Below are 22160 nucleotides of genomic sequence, written 5' to 3' on the forward strand. Positions count from 1 at the left end.
TAAAAAAAACAAAAATCCCAAAATAGTTCTATTTAGCTTTTTCACACTAAAGCATACGCAGCGTAATTAGCAATTCCACATCTGTTTTTATTTCGTCTGAGCCTCATATAACCCTGCTCTCCCCAATGTTTGCCCCACCAATTTTTTAATATCCAGGCATCCTTTGTATATCCCACAAGTAGCATGGCGTGATTTACGCTAAACGAAGTACAGCCAGGGTCGTCAAAAATGCCTTTGCTGAAAAAATATTATGTAGGCTAATAAGTATGAGTAGAAATGAGAACCAAGTGAAACTGGCCGTGCGTAAGCGAAAAAACTCACTGATAAAACTGAAAAGTATGAGGCGCGGCGTTGATGGATATTGCGATTGGTCCCACATTAGCTACAGCGATTTCCAAAGCTCTCTCATCACGTGCTGGCAGTACTGCCCAGGACGTAACGTTAACGATGGCCATATCTTTGGTATAGCGACATTTTCCTTGCTAGTAAGTGAAAAGTTCTTCAAATCTATGGCTTAAATACACATTTGGAAAAATTAACCCAATAGGGTATCTCTTGACTCGGTGAATGCGATGAGTGGTACTCCAAAATAGAAAAACCATCTGGATTGAGTGGAACCCGAATACTTACTGCTGCGTTATATGGGTAGTCACTATAGGCCATAAGTCCGCCAGCTTTTTCCAAGTAGCGCAAGGTGTTCCTCAAGGAACCTCCCGCACACCCAAAGTTGCCATACAGCGCACTGCAGTCGACTAATTGCTGAGAACTGAAAGTCCCTCAAACAGTTGAGGCTAGTGGTGCTTCAGAACACCCTAACTTACCTTAAGGGAACCAACTTTTTCGTTTGCTTGAAAACCTGCCCTTGCAACACCCCAGCTATGCTGAACGCATAGCAAGATCCGCAAGTTTTTTGATTATATGTGGGCGTTACAAAACCCTTGTCAATCCAATTGACTTCTTCGGGTATATGGTGAAATTGATGGTAAAAATCCCCTACAACGTCAGCATCAACTTTTCTGTGCCTACTTTGGGTCAATTTCACCATTTTCTGTAGGTATGTTTGGTGAGTCTAAAAATTGATTTTCCCGCAAATAACATTCGAGTGGCTTCGTGTCATTTGACTAAGCAGTTTTAATGGTACTTTTTCGCATTAAACAACTGAAACACGTTTTTACGTTCCGCGGCAAAAACGTTGTTTTTATGGGTTTATCTGTTTGCTATCAATAAGTACTTCACTCCAAGATTACAGTGCGGGTTAATTCGAGCACAGTCTTTAGCGTTAGTCTCGAGCGTATTCCACAGTTTGGATCGATTTTTCTTTCTCGCAGTCCTCTGGCGCCGCAAGAATGACTAGTGTTAATTGGCAGGAATGCGATTTTGCAGAGATTAATAAAGCACGGAACGATCCAACAAAATTGGTGATAGACGTGAGGGAAATGGAAGAGTTGAGGAATGGCCAGATAGCTGGATCTATCAATATACCATGTAAGGATAATAGTTCAGTTTTCAGAATAATATTATCTATCATTAGTAGGAGCAGTGCCCTGGGCTCTGGGCCCTGAAACATCCAGCGACACTTTTAAGCGACAATACTCGGCAGCAAAGCCTGAGAAAGAATGCCCGATTATTTTCACCTGCAGATCGGGCGTAAGAAGCAGGAAAGCCCAGCAGGAGGCTATTAAGTTGGGTTACTCAAAGTAAGCTACACACTTGAAATTTCTACCCCTATTGAGCAATGGGAAATCCAATGCCTGCAGATGAGTATTTGAAAAAACAACTTTTTCGGCATTATTCTGAAAGCAGCTAAACTAAGATCGGGAAATTTTCAATTTGCGTTCTGAAAAAAGAGAGATTCTGCCTTTTCACATTTTTCATTTCAATAACTTTTTATCAAAGCGCATTTAAATAAATTATTCAAAAAACATATTGTTGCTTCGTAACGAAAACATGGTTTGGTAAAGAATCTAGATTTTTTTTTGGTAAAGAAAGAAGTAAATCTAGAATTTTTTGATATGGTGATTTTGATAAAACACAAAATTCAGATAATTCGGTGTTCACCTATTGAAGTAAAGGCTCTTGAGCTTGCGGATTTTTCATTGCGATGTTTAAAATATCGTGATGATTTTTTACACGTGTAAGTATGTTTTTTTGCAGCGTCACAAATTATACTGGTGGCTGGTTGGACTGGGAAGAAAAAACGAAGAATAAACCTACTCACCAAATCAGCTAAGTTGTTATCCATTAGGTAATAAGAATGCATACCCTTGGCTGCCTCTTCATTGTGTTTTTTAATTTTTTCAATATTAGCTAACCATGCTTCTTTCCTAAATGGATCGTAGTGGTCGTTGTACGATTTGTTGAATCTTTTCTGAATAAAAGTTTTAGATAACGTTTTGGTTCCCATTTTACTTTAGGACAGTGTATCTACATATAAATACCGGCAGTTGCAGACTAATTTGCGTACCTTAAATTCCTCCCAGTGCTCATCAATGTTTTCATTTCCAGAATTTTGATTAAAAAGTAACTGACAGGAGCAATTATCTAAAATCAGAATCCAGACACCCAATAAGAAACGATTCATTATTTAGGTTTACAACCACTTGACACCAATTGTATAAATTAATGATAATGTCGCCTATTAACTGCTGATACTTTTATTACGCTACAGCAATCCATCGTTTTGTTTGGTCAGCTATTTTAATGAACTATTGTGCTATGCCACATGCCCATTGCAGGAAAATGCGGAAAGTAAAGCATATTGCGTATATGCATCGAATACAATTAGTTTAAACATTTTAGGAGGTTTTTAACGACAATATACCCTTAACTTGTGTAATTGAAAAGGAAAATGTATGGAAACTAAGCGAGGTCGAAGCTCCAGAATAGCAAAATAATGTAGAAAAACGTTTTTTTAATCAACAATTTGATTTAATTTGTTAAAATTGCGTGAATATTGCCAGAGTTCGGCATACTCGTATACTCGCAAGAATTTGGTTATTGCATATATGCCAATACAGAACACAATGTACTTTATTTGTAGAATGCATTAAATAGTGTAAATTAAATCCACCTACGTAAGGTATTGTATGTTTAAAATAATTTTAAATGGTATGGTGCAAACTTGTCTACCGTATAATTAAGCCAGATTATTAGCACCGTCCTGTTAATGATACAAACGTTTTTGGTTCATGGACAGGACCGTAAAACACTTCACAATAAATAAATCAAACACGCCAACACATCTGAAGAAGAAATAGGAATAATGTAAAGAATAATAAAACTGGATAAACTGGATAAAGCAAAGTGTTCTGTTTGCCTAAAGTGCCAGATTCGAACAGATTAATCAAAAGCTTGAGAGGTTGAAGAACTTTTTAACATACTTGTTACCAATTTGTAAATGGTTTGAGCACATTCCATGGAAGATTCCAATGGAATAGAACTTGATCCTGACGTTTCGCAAGCATGAATGACTTGCATCTTCAGAGATATTTTGCTCGAAAGCTTGCAACTAGGCCTGGGTAACTCAGTGAATTTTTAGGAGTTGGCGCAGTGCGCCAATCCAACGCACCGGCGCAGCAACTCAGTGCCGTTGCTGGGAAAAAGTTGATGACTTTTCTTACTTGTTTTTAGATTTATTTTAAGGGCCATTGATTAATAATATTTTAAAAATTTCTTCAAAATTTCAGAATGTTTCAGTTGTAGCCAAGTTACTCTTTTTTCTAAAAGCTCAATTTTCTAAAGTTTTACTTAAAAATGCTGAAAACCTTCAGGTATTTTCCGCGAAAAATTATGAAATAAATTTTGAATCCTTCGTCGCTTCGTATAACGCTTATAAATCCCTATCCAGCTTCGAATTTGGATCAAAAATCAAAAATCCAACAGAATAAGCGCAGATTATTTGGAAATCTCGTGACCTCAATACCTCTGAAGACTGCACGAGTTCGTTAAAAAAATCTGGGTTTTAGTTTTGACTGATTTTTTTTGCTTTACTTTCTACTCAAAAGCGCTCTATTTTGTACAGTTTCACTTAAAAATACTGACGATCTGGAGGTCTTTTACGCGACAAATTACAAGATAAATTTATAGCTGTGTAAACATTTTACAAAATATTTTTCAGCGTCGAATTCGGGACAAAAACGAAAATAAATTCCTCCCGTTTTTCCCCGAAAACTATTAAAGTTTTCTCCAAAACCGATCACAAAACTAAAAGTTTTTAATCAGAAACGCAAAAAACCATTATTTTCTGATGATTTTCTTCTTTTCTGACAATAATCGGGTCTTTTCAGCCAAAAATGACAAAATTAACTTTGCTAGAAAATTCGCATCATTCATCGGTTTGCAGGGAACTTTAGAAACCCCATTTCAGCTTCGAATTTGGCACAAAAACCAAATCATTTTATTCAGTTTTTTACTGAAAGTAATTAGGTTTATCTTGAAAAAACGATCAGAGAGCAAAAGCACAGCATATATATATATCATGATAATTAAGCTGTGGCAAAAGTTTACAAACATTATTTGGAAAATTCGCCGCCCTCATCGCTCTGAAGATTTTTAAAGTTACTTTAAATTTTCTATTAAGCAATTCTTTCGACACAAAAATCGCATTATTTTTAGTTTTACTTAAAATACTGAATCGTTTCAGTGAAAAATTATGAGATCAATTTTATTTGAACACTCGCCCCCTTAACTGCTTTGCAGACATTTTTGGAAAACTTTTTGCAGCTTCGAATTATGGACAAAACACTAATAATTATTTCTGGATCTTTTTCCATAAATATTTCCCGAACTCAAAAAGCGAAAGTTTAGAATCATTTATTTGGAAAAATTCTTGGAAACTGGGGTTTCTTCACTTTTAGGTCAATATTTCTAAATAACACTGTCTCTAAACAGAAAAACCGCGTTTTTCCTAACGTTTTATTGTAAAATACTGGCTAACTAAATTTTTTATGCAAAAAAAATTAAGGCACCGATTTTACAAGAGAAATGGTCGACATCCTTTGGACTTTTATTGGGAAAATCTACCCAAAAAACATGTTGATGACCTTTTTTTTTAAGATGTGAAAATTCCAGTCTCGGGTCTCGTAAAGCTTTAATAAGTGACTTATAACTCATTAACCGATGAGTTTATTACTCGTTAACTCAGAGAGCGGCAACAACTCAATAGCGCAACGCAACACAGTGTTGCCCAGGCCTACTTGCAACTGATGCAATTTCTCTGGCGCAGCAGCAAAAATCACATTAACTTATTTAATTAACATTAACTGAAGATGCAAGTCCGGAAAACAGTTCGTAAGTGAGCTTGATTTAGTCAGCAATTTTGCAATAGTAATGCCCCAACTGCAACATTTTCGTTAAAATGCTGAGGGGATGAGGAAATTTTAGCGTACAGTTTTTACCAAGTTTGAAGAGTCCAATTGCTTGAATTTGTTATTTTCGTTCAAATAATTTCAATTAACTTGTATGTGTAAATGGTTTTTTTTTCGGTTTAATTCCTGCAGAATAACAGCGCATATTAATTCATGTATGGGATTGAACATTTCGTGCTCCTCGTCAATGGATTATTAGCGATCGGTTCGACAATCCCTCGTTAATTATTTGTCCGAGGTAAATGTTTTGTGCGGTATCACTGTTTAAATAAAACCATCTAGACATACGGCAATAATTAATTAGAAGAGCAAATTTAGCAGAGGGATAAACTGACGATTAGATCGAATCAGCTCTTAAAACACAGTTGGAACATCGAGTTTTGAAGGGAAACTCTGTGAGGAATTGAAATATCGAAGAACTGCCACTGATGGCCGGGAGTTCACCGATTCTAGTCTGCGCTGCTTGCCAGGCGCGGGGTAAGTGCCAAAGCTGGTCGGAGCCATGCGCATTTAAACGATTCATTGTGTATGAATATCATTAGCAGTATTCGCTGTAAAGACGGAGCGCAGACGATTTTTCATAGAGCATTATTGAGAAGCGAGACACTTACGCAGATAAGTGTGATGCTTGTTGTGATACGGCAACTGGGAACTAGAAAGCAAATAAAGCAATGTTCCACTAAATCTACTTGTTGCGATACTGAGCTCGAGCGTTGCGCTCGCTTAGCCCGCTTTGCCCATGACATTGTTATTGGCAAAAAAATCAGTCGCTTTCGTGCTGTTGAGTTGGCTTAGCAAGCCGGCGCGGTTTTGTCTTACTTATCGAATTTTCGGCGCGCGATTCTTTAGTCACATTATGGTATCAGTCTGGGAAAATATGTGCGCCTAAATTAATGCAAATATCTAGAAAATATGGCTGAATCTGGAATAGATCTGAATTACGACTTGTCGGCGCTCTTGACCGACGATTTCGATATCGAAAGTGCCATCGATTTTGACGATTTGCTGGGAACACCGAAAAATCAGGAATATTACCAGCTAACATCAAAAACTATGCCAGTCTCCGAAAGGTGAGCACTGTCGACATTCTTCTCAGCTGATGCTCACACTTTGCAACTAGTTTAAAAAAATCAACAACTGGCCATAAATCGAATTGATAACATCCCATGTATGTACAGCACATTACTCTGACGTACAAACTAGATCGTAAAACACGGACTACAATTTAAAACTTAACTGTTGCCATTTATTCGACCAAAACAACAATACTTTTTCAAGCCATAAACACTGGTACAAAGTGCTCTATGCCTTTGTTAAAACTCCTTATCTCATTGAACTACACCGAGTGCTCTTAAGGATTTCTCTGGATTCAACCGCAATGAATTAGTGAAACTTGTTTTATCAAGCCATTGCTAACTTGAACTCATGACAATCAAGTTTTATCTGAAATATTTACTTCACCCGTTATTGTAACTATATGCAGCTAGATCGAAACTATTTCAAACAGGAATGGATATAACAACTTAGCTGTAGGTAGCCACATAAAGCCAGATTATTTTTGTTAGAATACCGCAAATCCAAAATATACTTATTTTAATCAAAAAAATTTGACTCGCGGTCATTCCATAAACCTCGTCAGTTTCTAAGGCCGTGTGGAACAGAATTTCAAACCACTCGTGCTCGCTAATCGCTAAACGTCAGGAAGAATTTATTTTCCATTACGCCCTAAAATCTCGAAAAACACAATGAAGATGAAACTGGCGAGTTTTTATGGTTGCTACATCGAGCATTTGTGAAGCATTCGTGAAGATGCACGCCACTCGTTTGGAAGAAACTTTTTTCCGCGACGCGCTCAACACTAGTTTTAATATCGATTGAAGCACATAATCAGTGTATGCCTTTTGTGGGTGAAATAAAATTAATACAATCCCTACCTAACAAAATATTCCGATATTTTCCTTAAGCAATCTGGAAATAAATAATATTTTTAGACTCATATTTCTTTGAAAATGTTGCTAGGTATTATTAATTCCGTTTTTAACGATTCTAGCTGTTTGTATATATTTAAAACGTTCGATGCGTATTATCTCTACATTTGATTATTTACTGGGTTTTATAAATCTTCAATTGTATTTAAGTGTACATTGATGTATCGACCTATTTCTCTGGTAAATAAATAAATAAATAATCAATTCCTGATGCTCTCGCAACGTCCGTAGAAGCACAAACATCTTTTAAAAGGGGACAACATGTGATAAAGGCGGATTTAATTCCAAAAAATGACGAAGTTAAGCCATAAAGAATACAACAGACCGCATAAATAAAACAGTAAAACTAAAAACGAATAATTAATATTCTAAAACATTGAACGAAGCATGTGATTTCAATTTAGTTGACCTCTTCAACTGGCTGTAGTAGATAAAGCTATTTTTTCAATTAATTACATTTTGTATGCTACAATTACACCAACTACTTGGAGTTTCAAGTAGATCACGCTGCTTTGACTTATCGCATTTTTAATGCTTATTAGGCTATGATTCATTAGAGCAAGCCGGAAAAGATCGTAAAATTTGGCAAAATAAAGTGACTTAAAATTGAGTCAAAACTTTTTGAAAATAGAAAGTGTTGGTAGCGTAAAACCAATAAATTTATGAAAGCGTTTTATACACATGGCCAAAGGCCAGAGCCCTGTCAAGTTGTAGAAAACGACATGAAATGAAGACGTTTATTGAAATTTCACATTTTCGCAACGACCATTTAAATTGCAAATTTAATTACATCATTAGCCTTTAATACATTGGCTCATTTGCGAAAATAATATTTAAAATTAATTAACCAGTTGTTTTATAAAAACAATGTAGTTTAACCTGATAAAAAAATCGGTGTACTTCGGGGAATCATAGTTCGTCATTATATTATCGTCAAAACCTCATTTCAATCGGTTTAGTCATATGATAAAAACAGTTTTACATTATTAACTGTATATTTGAGATGAACTAAACTTGAATAGAGATTTTATGGAGGTGTGTATTTAAATGAATGCAGTTTGAGCCAAATGAATTCTATCATTTAATTAAATGTACGCAAATGTGATGGCACGCGTGCGAGGGTAGAAACAGTATTGCAAAACTCAATTAAATAACTCTTCGGTTGATTAAAGCACGCAATGAATTATTCCTAATAGTTAAACCCCCAACAAACTGTTTACTTAAACATGGAAATTCAATAAATATATTAAGCTGGGTTTCAACACATTATTTAGAGGCATAAACAATGTGTTAAAGGATATAAATACAGAACACAAATTCGTGCTGAGAATTGATTATGCATTACTATTGCGGAAATTGATTGGATTGACGATAATTGGAGATAAATTATTTCTAATTTTATTTAGACAAAACAACCAGTGTCCACCTGAGAAAAAAGCTATTTTTATCAAAAACTCTGGGGAATTGTTTCCTTGTCATTACCGATACTTTATAAATAACACGAAGTGAAATGGAAATGACCCTATTTTTTGTACTTTCATAAAGTGTTACCAGCAACTTCCCAAATGAAAATTGACTTTCCGCTGGGACAGCAATCGTGCTGGCGAAATATAATTTCGAAATAAAAGTCATCAAACTAACCACTGAACTAAAAAAATGAGGGAGGAAGTTGGCAACTTTGGACCTAAGAGGAATTTCAATTACGTGAAGCAATTGGTTTTACGGACCGGAACTCAATCAGCAGCCTGCTGAAAACCTACCAGTTGCAAAAATAATGTTCAAAAACATGGACGTTTCGAGCTAATGAGCATGGAGTTTACTTAAATTTTTCTAGAATTCAAAAACTGGCAATTACCCGGGAATCCTCGCCACCATAATGAAAATGGATGTTTAGCAACAAAATCGCAAAATTCATGCAAAAAATGATAATCATCAGTTTACAAAATAAATCACCACCCTGGGGAAAATTCAATTTTAACAGGCGAAGTTAATAAGATAACAAGCAAATTAATTTCCGTCGCTTCCTATTAGAACGTCTAATAATGAACGACGCAGTCTTTCGAGCCTGATCACATCGTCTTCAATTTCTTTAATATTGCTCCCTTCATAGCAATTTATAATACATTTTACAGATTTTACATCTTTTAACGTATGTTTATTACATACGTCATTAATTTTATAAAAATAATTCTATTATTAGCATCACCTAAAATAACAGTGAGTTCTCTGATTAGTTGCCAAAAGCTAACTAATAAATGTTGTACCTTTATCAACGCTTAGGGTCAGGGCAGATGTAAAATATTAAAACATTGTTGCATCTAGGCAAGGTATTTTCCGTCTAATCGATCTATTTTCGAAAACCACAAAACTCCCACCGAAAAACTCGACTCGTTTTCAAATTGAATATACATACGTAGCCTTGAATCCACGCAAAAACATAAATATAGACAACTATTGCACATTTTCGCTCAAGATTTCAGAACAATTAGGCGCATTTCATATATCATGTTAATGTTTGAGAGGAAAATTAATAAAGACCTTTGATGAGTAAGTTTTTATAAATAAAATTCACAGCTGAATGCGCACTTTGGGTATTGGAATCAACTTTTCCAATTAGTACATTTAACTGCCCAAAATCTGCACTTTAATTGCACTGATGTGTACATGGAATAAATAATTTTATTTAAACTTGACCAGAAATTAGCTAAAATTGAGCGGATTCCATGCATTTGGGATTTCTCATCAGGCCTTCTAAGATCAATTATTCCATGTACATGTTCGGATCGATTTATTACAACAATCTACACTTTGGCATTTCATGCCTTGAGAATCAGCTGAATCTTGGCTAATTTCTCATCACCAAGTTATCTAAAACTGATATTAGTGTAAATTTTTGTAATAAATCGAGTCACGTTTGAACAGCTTCGCTTTGGCATTCAAGATGATAATTGAGATATTGTTCATTTCAGTACACCAAATTTGAAGACATCGACGCCGCAGACACGAACCCAATTGAAGCTACAATTAATGAGAGATCATGCAATTTTAGAGCAACAAAGACAAACCGCTGAAAGGCAAAGACAACAAGAACTGAAGCAAAGTCAAAGACCATCACCAGCTCCTGTAAAGGTGCCATTGCATACGCTAGCGGTGGATGTGCCACCTCAAGTTTTGGAGGTGCAAACAAAACTGGAGAATCCCACCCGGTACCATGTGATGCAAAAGCAGAAGAGCCAAGTCAAACAGTACCTGAGCGAATCGTTTCAAAGTCCGTGCCATCCAGCGTTCCTCACGGATTACCAAAGAAAAATGACTGTGAATCAAACGAATAGCGCCCCACCGGGGGTGCAGGCTCAGAATATGCCACTTCAGAACTCAATGAGCACGAATTTAGCTTCATCTCAAACGCAATCCTACCAATCGCAAGTTTCTCCTAACTACGATATTCCATCATTATCGCCAGCTTTAAGTTCTGGCGCCACTAGTGCTTCTGAGGTAAGTATCGTACCATACCAAGTTTCACATATGTATTAATTTATGCATTCAACTGGCTTGAGGATATTGCCGAAAATATGATCAACTGGCAGAAACATCACAACCACTTTCCCCCCAAATTGTTCAGTATCTAAATCGCATTCGCCGAATGTTGTCGTACAAATTGAAGTGGTACTGCCAGTACCAGAATTCCTGCACTGCGATATTTAACATTAAACTTGACGAGTAGATGGCAGCATGTTCATACTTTTGAAAATAATCAGAAAAATAAAAGCAACCTTCATTCCATGCCTGGGCCGCTAATAGATATAGCAGTCTCTAACCTTTTATCCAAGCAATTCTATATAGAAAAATCAAAACACGATAATGTGGCATCGCTTGTGGATACAAGTTTTTGGATCAAAATCATTGAGCTGAGTATAATGGGAAAGTAATTAAGAGGCGTTAATTAGATTATTCATTACCGGAAACTTTATAAACCAATTAATTTCATTCGCAAACTTAAATCAAAGACAAAAATATAAATCTGATGTTTATTTGCTAGACTGAACAGCATTAGCGTTTTAATTCGATTTGCGCGTTTAAATTTTAATTACTATAATCTACGTCCCTTCAAATTTAATCATCACTCTTCAGACCAGTTCTTTTAAATATTTAATCATTTCTAGCGCCTATTCCAAGCATAAATCCAACAATTGCTGAAGAAAATGTATCATTTAAAGGAAAAACTTTTATTGTCAATATTCAATTATTTAATCGGGAATTCAGCATTTTAACGAAATTTGCAATGCTTTATTTCATTGTTGTTAATAAAGAATGCCATTTGCATAGCCACCGGAACTACGGTGTTAAGAACGATATTTGCCTTTGATCTTGCGGAGGCGAAAGTGTTATTTAATGTCAAAAAATAAAGGAAAAGGCTGATTTAATAACGATTTTTCGTGTCCAGAATTGCATACCGGCTTTTGCACTTTACGTCTCTTTTTTACGCTCTATCTATATAATTAATCCCTACTGTGTTTTTACTTTTCCGAATCAGTTTTTTATTATTACTGTCTTTTGATGGGCGCCGCTAATCTAAAGTGATTTCGAAAATACCATATATTGATTAAGCACAAAAATGGACTTTTAATGTGAAATTAATAAAATATTTTAGAATCGTTGTGATTCCCCACGGTGACCGGACAACACTGGACTGAACACTACTATAATTATAGATCAGTTTATTAAGTGCAGTTATGCCAAAAAACTTGCAGCATTAGAGCCGTTTAAATAACCTAGACGACTGTATCTAGAAACGTTCAATGAATTTGATTTAAGTATTTCGATTCTTGATAAGGAAAAACGTGCATGATCTACTCGTATAGTAAGTAACTTGAGATTTCATTTTGTTATAATCAAAGTTGAACAAATCGCATATGTATGTCGACAGTTATCAGCCACATTTTATCTTTATATCGTATTTTGATCCCAAATGATTTCCTAAATCAGTTCATAAAATAATAAAAGTTCAATTTATCAAGTCTTTAAATTAGCAATCAAATGTCTAAAGACCTTAGTTTTATGGTTGTGGCATTAAATCAAGCAGATTCTAGATGGATCATAATTTTATGCGTGTTTGTGTATTTTTTTGTTCTTCAGCTATTGAATTTATGAATTGAAAAACACTTAATTTAACAAAACTGGTGAGTTTGAAATTTAAAAAAATGTTGGCCTTGAGGCTATTACCTACTTGCAATTGGTGCAATTTGCGAGCTTTTACGTAGTCGTGGAGAAGAACATCTTCTGGACGTTTCTTGCATCTTCAGAGGTGGTTCAAATCAAATTTAAAATAAATAATTTGTTGCTACAGACAAGCTGAAATACATTTTATGTACAAAGCGAATGACACAAAAGAGTTGATTCTCTTGTGCACAAAAAGCTGCGTGCACTCGTGCTTGCGAAACGTCGGGAAGAAATTATTTTCTAAACGGTCTAAAAGCCCGAAAAACGGATCAGTGTTTCTTAGGGTGAAACTGTCGGGTCGTTTTATGTATTCAGGCCAAATGGCACAATTTTTCCATTGTGATTACAGTATTCGTAATAGTTAGTATAATAAATCAATTAACCTTAAATGAATTAAGATTATTCTAATCAAGATTATAAATGAAACTGTTCAGATAGGCAGGTATGCTCTTACTATTTTTCGAAGGTTGTAATTCCGGTTTTACTGTCAGGCTTGAAATTTGGTGAAACATGCAGTGACGAATATTTCTTAGCAAATTAAAATTTAATTTCAAAAACCCTTCTATACGTATTAAATTTCCTTATCACTTAATTGCCAATTTCCAGTGCTCTTCCAATCTATGTTCAAAACAACATACTTTGGGTTGCTAATTCATTTTAATTAAAACGAGCTTTCCCAGCATCGTAATATTTTCCCAGTTGAACAGTGGAAAGCTCGGTTATCTAACACGCTCTATGAGACACATGTTGTGGAAAAGTCAAGGAAATTAAATTATATGACATTACAAAAATTAATTTAATTTTACGACATTGCCGGTTTGCGGTTGCAATAAACGTAAAATAAAATAAAAACGAATTCAGCATCTAATTTTCACCAAATATAAACTTTCAGCGTAATCAGTTCGATGATGATAAATAGCGCACTTGTCAAGGTTTAGTTAATGTCCAGTCGGTCAGATTATCTAAAATAAAAATTCTATTGATGGTAAGCAATATGCAATGTGAACTGGCAAATGAGGTTGAGCGCGTTAAAAGAGGATATTATCATCGGCAAATAAGAAAAGTAGCTTATCGGAATACCATGTCGCATGCAGTTGATAATTAGACAATACTAATTCGAAGATAATTACGACACACTTCTGTAATCAATAAGTAAGCATTTCAAAAACGAAATTCTCAATTAAGTCAGCGCTTAAATGATAACCTGTGAATGTTACTACAAAGACTGTATTATTTTAGCGCCAAATTTCATAACTATGCTAGTTTTCGTAGAATCGCGGCTTAGAAGTGCTGGCAAAAAAGCGTTTGGAAAAACAAAACGATTAGATAGTAAATCACTTAAAGTAATAGAAACATCTATTTTGAATATTCGCAACTATTAGAGAATCCCTACAATTATTTGAGTTAAGCTCGACCATTGTCCAATATGCCATTCGTGATGTTGTATTTTGTGGACAAAGGGAAATTAATAAGAGCAGTCTTCGCTCCAGGATGTATTTCAAGCATGCCAGGCATTGATCCTTTTTAATTTGAATTTCGAGAGGTACAGATGAAATTTGAACGCCACCCTTCAAAGAGAGCGTGTTACAAAGATAAACAAACTCGGGAATATCCTTCGGTTTGGATTCGTTCCCTAGGGGACAAATAAATGGGTCAGAGCTGCCACGGCACAGGATCAAATCTGGCACGCATTTAGAACCATGTTCATTTCATTTTAATATAAAATGTTCCGGATTGAATCAATTTGAATTTGACTTTGAGCTTTTTGCCTCGGGCTTGTCTACGCTGTTCATTTGCCTCAAATACGCACAAATTTTGTGAACATATAAAACACATTTACGTTTTGACACGGCATTACTGAAAAACCTAGTGTTCTGCCGACTCAACGTTTTATATGTATAACCGGTGCTCAAGATCAAAATTTATTGTGCATCCAGCCCACGTATGACGTGAAATACACACACGTTTGAAACAGTCCTGAATTCAACGGTTTATAAATAATTTTATGTAATTTTTATTACATTTTAATCTTGGATTAATATCCCAACCCAACCTCTCAAATTAATCATTATTCATTTTTGTCTTAACCGAAAAATGGCAAGAACGAAATGAATTTCTCATTTCAGTAAATGATAATATTAAGTGTATTATTAGGATCTGCCTGCCATTGCTTGACACTGGTGAGTTTTTAGAGCCTTTAGGCCGTTCAGACCATCTTCAGCAGGCTTTCGCGGCCATTACTTGAAATTGGTGAAATTTTCGAGCTTTTCGGTCGCCGTGGAAAGGAATTTCTTCCCGACGTTTCGCGAGCACCAGCAGTGAGCAAACCACCTCTGAAGATGCAAGCCATTCATGCTTGCGAAACGTTAGGAAGAAATTATTTTCCGCTACGACCTAAAAGCCCGAAAAACTCACCAGTTTCGAAATGAAGGATATTAAACAAATATTCAAAATCAGGTGCAAAGTTGAAGGAAATGTCGGCTTTAGTCAATATGGGGGGAGCGAATGCTTTAGGGTGCGATTCCGTCGGCGGGCAGTTTAATTTAAATTTCCCATTGGGTTTTTACGTTCGTAAAACCGGTTTAACAAAATAAAATCCACACATAATTACTTATGAGCGAAAAACCTGTTTCAAATATTAAAGTCAGGCAAACATTTCGGGATACTGGTAAACATTCCAGGCAACGTTAATCAGCAAATCAATATACAGGATGTGGCAGTAGAATGTTTCATCTACTTACGAATTCTGGAGTTTCTCATATTAATATACATAAATGACCTACGCCAACCTTTAATAAAAAATGCATTGCGTATTTATTCTACATACACAGATTTGATGAAAATGTGCCGCCTAATTATGTTTTAACGGAAACAATCCATTTATATGAAAACAAATTAATTGATTCTTCATGGCCGCAAATTTCATGCCGCTTACTTTAGTAAATTGCGCATGGAGCTTTTCGCAATTTTTCAGCTAATGTTTAACAAACATTAATGTTTTCAAATTTTTCATTCAAGATTTATTGCTTATTTATTCGATCACAATAACTTGATTGAATTACAGCTGCACCGGAGCCAAATTGTAAATCACAGAGTTATTGCTTCTGGTTAATTTGGATCATTCCAAATTTCCCGGCAAAGAACTAATATTTAACGTAGTTTCGAAAATGTCTAATTGCTTCCTCTGCTTGAAATGAATATCGAGTTCAAACCTAAATTTAACCCTTAATTAAACTGACCCTGAAATGGCCACCAAAAATTAGTTTTGACTCGGGTCATGGGTATAAAGAATAAAATTAATGCAGCGTTGGAATGATTAGTTTTCACCAATTACAGCATTTTTAATAAAATTATTTTGAAATTAGGTTGTACAACAACAAGCCACATAAATTGTAACTCAAATGGCCATGGTTCAGGTGCACCAGGCGTCTCGAAAAGTGTGAAAGTATACCGGGTGTCCACCCAAATCCTGGACATGAGGAGGGTGTAAAGATGAGGTTTGTGTGCGTATCGCAGCCAGTATTGGGGTCAAAAGAATTAATAGATTTGTTGATTGAGAACTAAGGAGATAACAGCAGCTTTGTGAGCGTAAAATTGGAGCAAACCTGCCAACTTGTTATAAACGAAAATGGAAATTATTTCGGGATATTCATCTTTTGCTTGGTATTTGATTACCGTGTGCGTGGTATTTTATCTTTACAATAGCTGATTACGTCAAAAAAGATATGGCTTCAAGACTTACATTTTAGTTTTATCTTAAAATTCAGGAACTGTGCTGTACTAGATTTGGCTATGGTAACAGCACAGTAATATTTACCTTTTAACTGGTGCAATACACTATGAAATGTTCCGATGATAATGTTCAACTCAACAATTCGAGGAAAATCTTTGACAAACATTAAAACAAATCCCTATAAATATGTATGAGATATTTATTCGTACCAGCGGTTTCAGAATCCCTTTTTACCCAACGTTATATAGTCTACCTAATATCTTCTTCCCACGGGAGTGCGCTTCTACTTTTTCACCCGGATGCTATTATTGCTTTAAACAGTTTCCGAGGAGATTTCTTTTGTAGCTAATAATAACTGTAGAGCGAATTAATTGACACAGTGGCAATCTTTGGCCGGTTGATAAGTGGCAAGTTAAAAGTTAGAAAACGCAGGTAACCTTAAAGCATAAAATTAAGATTTCGCACCCATAAATTATCATACATTATAGTACCTTAGACTAGAAACACCTGTCCGCTCGGCGAGACGAATGGAAAAAATTCAATGTTACGCCACTTACCAAAAGCATTGTTGGTGCAAATAGGCTACCATCGCAAGTAAGCACGTTGTGCGTGCGCACCGCATTGATGAGTACACGTTGCGATCATGAAAACTTGAGTACTTGAATCAAACAAGTGTCTCAGTAACTGGGATCTGTATCAGTATTATCTGTACACCGACTGATTAAGCTGCAATAGCGCTTTTTACTTAAAAGGTTCCACGAAAAATTAGTATTCGAACAGTATTTCCAATAGTCAATTTTAACCGTACAAGTCGCGCAATTGGGACGTTACGCTTAACAGTTTTTTAATTATTTCGCCGATAGTGATTTTGAGTGATACCACCCACGGACTATGCCCATGTGTGATCAACTTTAACCATTTTTCAAAAGTGCCAATTAGTTATTTTTGTGAATGACATCCAGAACTAGATCGAGAACTCAAACCAAAAAAATGCCTGTATATAACATTATAACTAGGAGATTCAAGGTATTTGTTTCTAATGTTTACTATTTATATGTCGTTAATAAACTACAAGTGCACTGATTGTATTATCCGTCAATTAGTTTACTCAAAAGTAAACATTATTTTGACCTTTATAACTTTACCGCTTGCTTGGCTCTTAATAGTTTATCACGCGAATCAACTACTTGTTAAAACCGATAATACATATTATTAATAAAAACTCCTTAGTTGGTGTAGCAACACCATATAGAAGCATCTAAATTTAGTTCATGATTTTTTATAATACTCCAATATTTTACCGCCAAAAAACTTTTTCAAATAGTAACTCAAAATAAGTTGGTTTAGAACACAATTGACACAAAAATACGGACATTGGGGTTACTGCGATTCTTATCTTCATACACCTTCAACAAAAAAGCTTTCCTAAAAATTTCGAGTTTTTAGCACAAAAATTCACCATTTTTAAAACTGTCAACTAATCAAAAACGATCTTATAGTTGCTGAATCGGGTGAGAAATATGTATAATTTATACCAAAGTTAAATATTCGTTATATTGATTGCTGGCTCTTTCAGATGCTTGTTTCGTTTTCTAAGCGCTTTTAAGGAAAATTGAATTTGAATAAATGTCCACAAATGTTCAGAAAGTGCGCAAAGTCGATTCATCATTAAAGTGTTCTACTAACAAGTCCTAATATTTTGGCCTGGATAAATTCAGTTAGCGGCGTGGTTTCAGTACATTTTTAATACTCAATAGAACGAAAATTTGGCACATCAATCTCTACAACCCATATTCCACTCCTCGCTCTTTAATTAACAATCACATTGAATTTTGATAGGAACAGGAATATGTTTAAACATTCTGTTGTAATTTGCGAGAATAGCCTTGAACATGAATTATCTAGTGTTTACTTAAGTTCAGGTCGAATTATTAAGCAATAAAATCTTGTGGATTAACTTGATGTGAATTTAAAGTCGTGCTGTAAAATTGCAGGATATCTGAAAGAGCTAATAATCATTGAGCTGTCAGAGCTGATAAATCAAGAACATCATGGTGTAAGTACGACATTTTCAAATACCTTAACAAGTTCTAATGTTATATTATATTAACCAGGTGTGTACAATAGTAATTACTACATCAAACAATGAGTAAATATGTGTAATTTTACAAAAGTACTGAAGCTACAATGTATGTGAATAATAACTTAAACAATTGAGAGGTTTGGGCGCAAACCAATCTAATTATAACTGAATAATTTTTCCTGCAATTGCTACAAAACTTGCTATATCTAATAATTTTCAAAAGCTGTTTGTTGAGTATTTTGCCACCTAAGTTCATGTCTTAAAAAAAACAGCCTCAATCACGAACGAATTTGCTCAATAAATTCGATCTCTATTCAGAAATAAGAATCAATACGAAACCACAGCTGTGAGGACGTCTTTTTAAAACGACGGAAAATAGGGGGGCAAAATACTCAAACAAAAAGTTTTGGAAATTTAAATCCGCATCAACCATATACAACGTGATTACTTTGAAAACTGTAAAGTGGAGCAAAAACTAACCAAATATTAAACATTTTCGATTACTAAACGAACTCTACTTAAACGCAACCCTGGATAACTTATCGATATCAAATAAGTAAAACTTTGATGGCTTTATCAAGGAACCCCAAGTGCTCCAGTGGAAATTAACTTATCAGAGCCAATTATTTGAAAGCTCTCTCGCTTGCATTAACATGTTCTCCTATGTATAGCAACAAGAAAAAATAAAGCACATATACAAGAACCAACCGGTTCTGATATTAAATCATAACATAAATGAGTAACTTAAAATTATTGGGTCAAACTTAAAGACTGGTGTTACACGTATATATTCTCAGATAACAATTGAGGCAAGTATTTAACGTCTCGAGCTGCGGGCTTGTAAATAAATGTCATGAAACGCAATGGGCTATTTGATCTAGATCTTGCAATATTTTTCTAAATTCAATGTCAGCCCGTAAAGTTCGAATAATTACACTATTAAAACTGGTATCAGAATGAAGATTAAACGATTTCATAGACAGCGAAATTCAAATCTGCGTCGCCAGCGTTACAAGTGATCCGAAATACGTATTCATATAAAAGCGTTCTTATTTGTTAATACGACACTAATATATAGATATGAAGCAATAAATCCATCCTAATTTTGTTCATTTTAGAGCGTAATGTTAGAAATGTAATAAATCTTTAGTGTCAACAACTTTATTAGGGTCTTGTTACGCAATGAATTTAAAAAATTTTGAAAACTATGTCCTAATTTTTCCTAAGGGAACAGCACTGAGCTTATTTTATAATTTATTGCTCAAAAGTTAATCAAACTGTTTACGTCAATTATTTCGAACAGAAGGCCCCCACGGTTTGTCAACTACTCATAAAAATTATGAACATTTTCTTAGGGCTCCTTAAAGCTGAAGCACAAAAACTTATGGACGAAACGAGGCTCGTTTTAACCAATTTTTTAAGTACTTATGCAATTTTACATAGTTAAGTAAACAATAAACTAATTTTCATATTTAATGTTCAACGAAATGTATTGTACATGTTGTCGTAAGGTTGAAACGTAATTTGTATGATTGTTGGTTCTTTTGTAGTTTTCCACGTGGTAGTTAAGGCTCAAATAAAATTTGGTTTAAATTGAATGAAATGTTATTTTATCTGGTTTGATATTTTTACTTCTTTGCTCACACATTTGCGGTTATAAAATATATTTTCAATATAATGGAATTCTTGCTCAGCTAAAAGTGGTCCGAGTTACGATATTTACTAGATGTTTATGTTTTATTTGATATGTACTAAATAAGGGATTAAGTAGCGGAGAGTATTAACTTTTGCCATTGCAATTGATTGATGTGAGCGCCAACTATCAAAACTCGGTTGATATAATTTCAAGAATGTTCAGAATGCATAGAGGAGGATTAAACCAGGGTAAAGATTAGCTGAGATAGCGAATTAATGCAATGTGACATAATATGCCATAAATTAATTTGTCACTGTCGATTAGTGGCAAAAAAGTTATATATTTAGTTAAATAACTCGTACTGTAATATGTGATAAAACGATACGACAGTGGTCTACTTGCCTTCATGGCAAAGCAAAGGTTATCGATAATTAGATGTGACAGCATGAAGGATGATCCAACATAATATTCAATAAAAACAATTCTAACAGTTTTTAAATGGATTAAACATGCCCCAAAACCGTACTTGATATCGCACCATCTGTCTTTAGATTATCCTGTTTAAAGGCGATTAGGACTTTGATCGATTTTTTTTGTCATATGTATAATACTATTCCCGGTATAATTTACTACGTGGTTATGCCTAGTTACAAGTTCTACGTGTGACGTCCCCGGATACAGATAAACGTCAGCTAAATATATTTTTTGATGTGAAAGATTCGCTTATATATTTTGCGGATTAGCGCCTGGTATGTAACATGCCACAAGCAGAACTGATAATTGAGAGTTATTTACCGCGTCATTAAAACAGTGATGCATAAAGATAATTTAGTAGAGTAGGTAAGATAAAGGAAACTAGAATGTGCTTGTGGATTATTTACATCTGAATTAAAACCCTCTACTCTATTCTACTAGATAATAATAGTCGCAGTGATATCGCAAATTCCAACTCAACCTGTATAATAATGATTCAATATTACAAAAGCGTCCTGGCGCAAAAAAAAACACGACAAAGGCTTGACATAATTTTTACCGGTGAAAGTTTAAAATTAAAGAGCGCCTAAAAAACTTAATTTACAATTCTCTTCTCGTACCACAGCGAACAACTTCAATGTGTTACAATTAGCAGGCAAAGTACGTTGCATATATGAAAACAATAACAGTTGTTTTGCAATTTTCAATTTGACTCTCGATTAATAAATTGGCTCCATGCTAATTGCTTATGCTAATCAAATCAGTCCGATTGGGGTTTTCACATTATCCAAAAATCATATAAAATACACAGTAACCGATATAAAGTGTCTGGGCATTGAATTTACCTATAATAAATATTGCCGCGACATTAAAATGTAGTCGACGCAATTTCCAAGATTGTTATTACACCATATGGGTTAACTATATAATACATCACAAATTCAACATAATGCAAGTATGTATTTGTACAATAACTAGAGTAATTGGCACGAAACTATATTTGCAGACAGATAAATTTGCAACAACACGTTTTTTCTATACATATCAGGTAACAGCTCTTTAAATAAGAGTTGTTTAGATTGAAGGAATCCTTAAAACCGACGATAACAGCGCAACGAACATAAATACTGTGCTGCAATCTGGGTTAATAAATAATAAACCCCTTGCATTATTTATACAAGAAAACATGGAAAATTTTGTTTTTATCGACGCGCCAGACCACTGGGAAGCAAAATGATCGAAAACATTGGCTTCATTTAAGATTTTTTACATCAAGTAAAATTTCACTCTCAAATTTTCTAGTTCATGAATTCTCCAATGCAATAATTTGATCCCTCATAGTCAACCGTTTGCTCCTATCTATAACCGGTAATTTTTTTTTGCAAAAAATAGGTAGTCCTTGCATTTAGTATTTTGCAAATAAAGTTCTCAGAAACGGCAAGAGATAGTAATATTATACAAATTAGGAAAGTTCAATTATTTCAACTGACTAAAACTAATTTTTCTTGCTAGATACCATAATTTGTCGACTATTAACTGATTGATTTTTGATGGAAAAAGTCGAAAAAGTTTTGCAACAAAATAAATCTGGTCGATGTTTTGTCTCTCAAAATGCCTCGAATTTTACCATCATTTTCATAACAAGAAAGCAAGGATTACC

General features: G+C 34.7%; 3 protein-coding genes across 5 annotated transcripts in view; 2 read left to right on the forward strand and 1 right to left on the reverse strand.

Moving 5' to 3' along the window:
- Positions 1-13: 13 nt before the first annotated feature.
- LOC109540886 (procathepsin L) lies at positions 14-16958 on the reverse strand. Of its 3 annotated transcripts, XM_019909401.2 has the most exons (6): positions 2465-2894; positions 2219-2368; positions 822-1069; positions 631-766; positions 322-482; positions 14-237 (listed from the first exon to the last, which is right to left on the reverse strand). In XM_019909401.2, the coding sequence occupies exons 1-6, from the start codon at positions 2579-2581 to the stop codon at positions 42-44; spliced, it is 1008 nt and encodes a 335-aa protein (XP_019764960.1). In that variant the 5' UTR covers positions 2582-2894; the 3' UTR covers positions 14-41. The 3 variants fall into 3 exon arrangements, with proteins under 3 accessions (XP_019764960.1, XP_048516965.1, XP_019764961.1); XM_048661008.1 differs by lacking the exons at positions 2219-2368; positions 2465-2894 and adding an exon at positions 16865-16958; XM_019909402.2 differs by lacking the exons at positions 2219-2368; positions 2465-2894 and adding an exon at positions 5978-6113.
- Positions 1164-2389, forward strand: LOC109540895 (rhodanese domain-containing protein CG4456). The gene is made up of 3 exons (XM_019909420.2): positions 1164-1485; positions 1532-1697; positions 2155-2389. The coding sequence occupies exons 1-3, from the start codon at positions 1347-1349 to the stop codon at positions 2228-2230; spliced, it is 381 nt and encodes a 126-aa protein (XP_019764979.1). The 5' UTR covers positions 1164-1346; the 3' UTR covers positions 2231-2389.
- Positions 6132-22160, forward strand: part of LOC109540873 (transcription factor EC) — a 37334-nt gene continuing 21305 nt past the window's right edge. The window contains exons 1-2 of the mRNA XM_019909374.2: positions 6132-6436; positions 10324-10849. Coding sequence (XP_019764933.1) covers positions 6279-6436; positions 10324-10849 — 684 coding nt within the window. The 5' untranslated portion in view covers positions 6132-6278. The remainder of the gene's footprint in view (positions 6437-10323; positions 10850-22160) is intronic.

This window comes from Dendroctonus ponderosae, unplaced genomic scaffold, assembly GCF_020466585.1.
Source record: "Dendroctonus ponderosae isolate FM_Combo_2020 unplaced genomic scaffold, Dpon_F_20191213v2 Dpon_F_20191213_1, whole genome shotgun sequence".
Classification (NCBI taxonomy): Eukaryota; Metazoa; Arthropoda; class Insecta; order Coleoptera; family Curculionidae; genus Dendroctonus; species Dendroctonus ponderosae.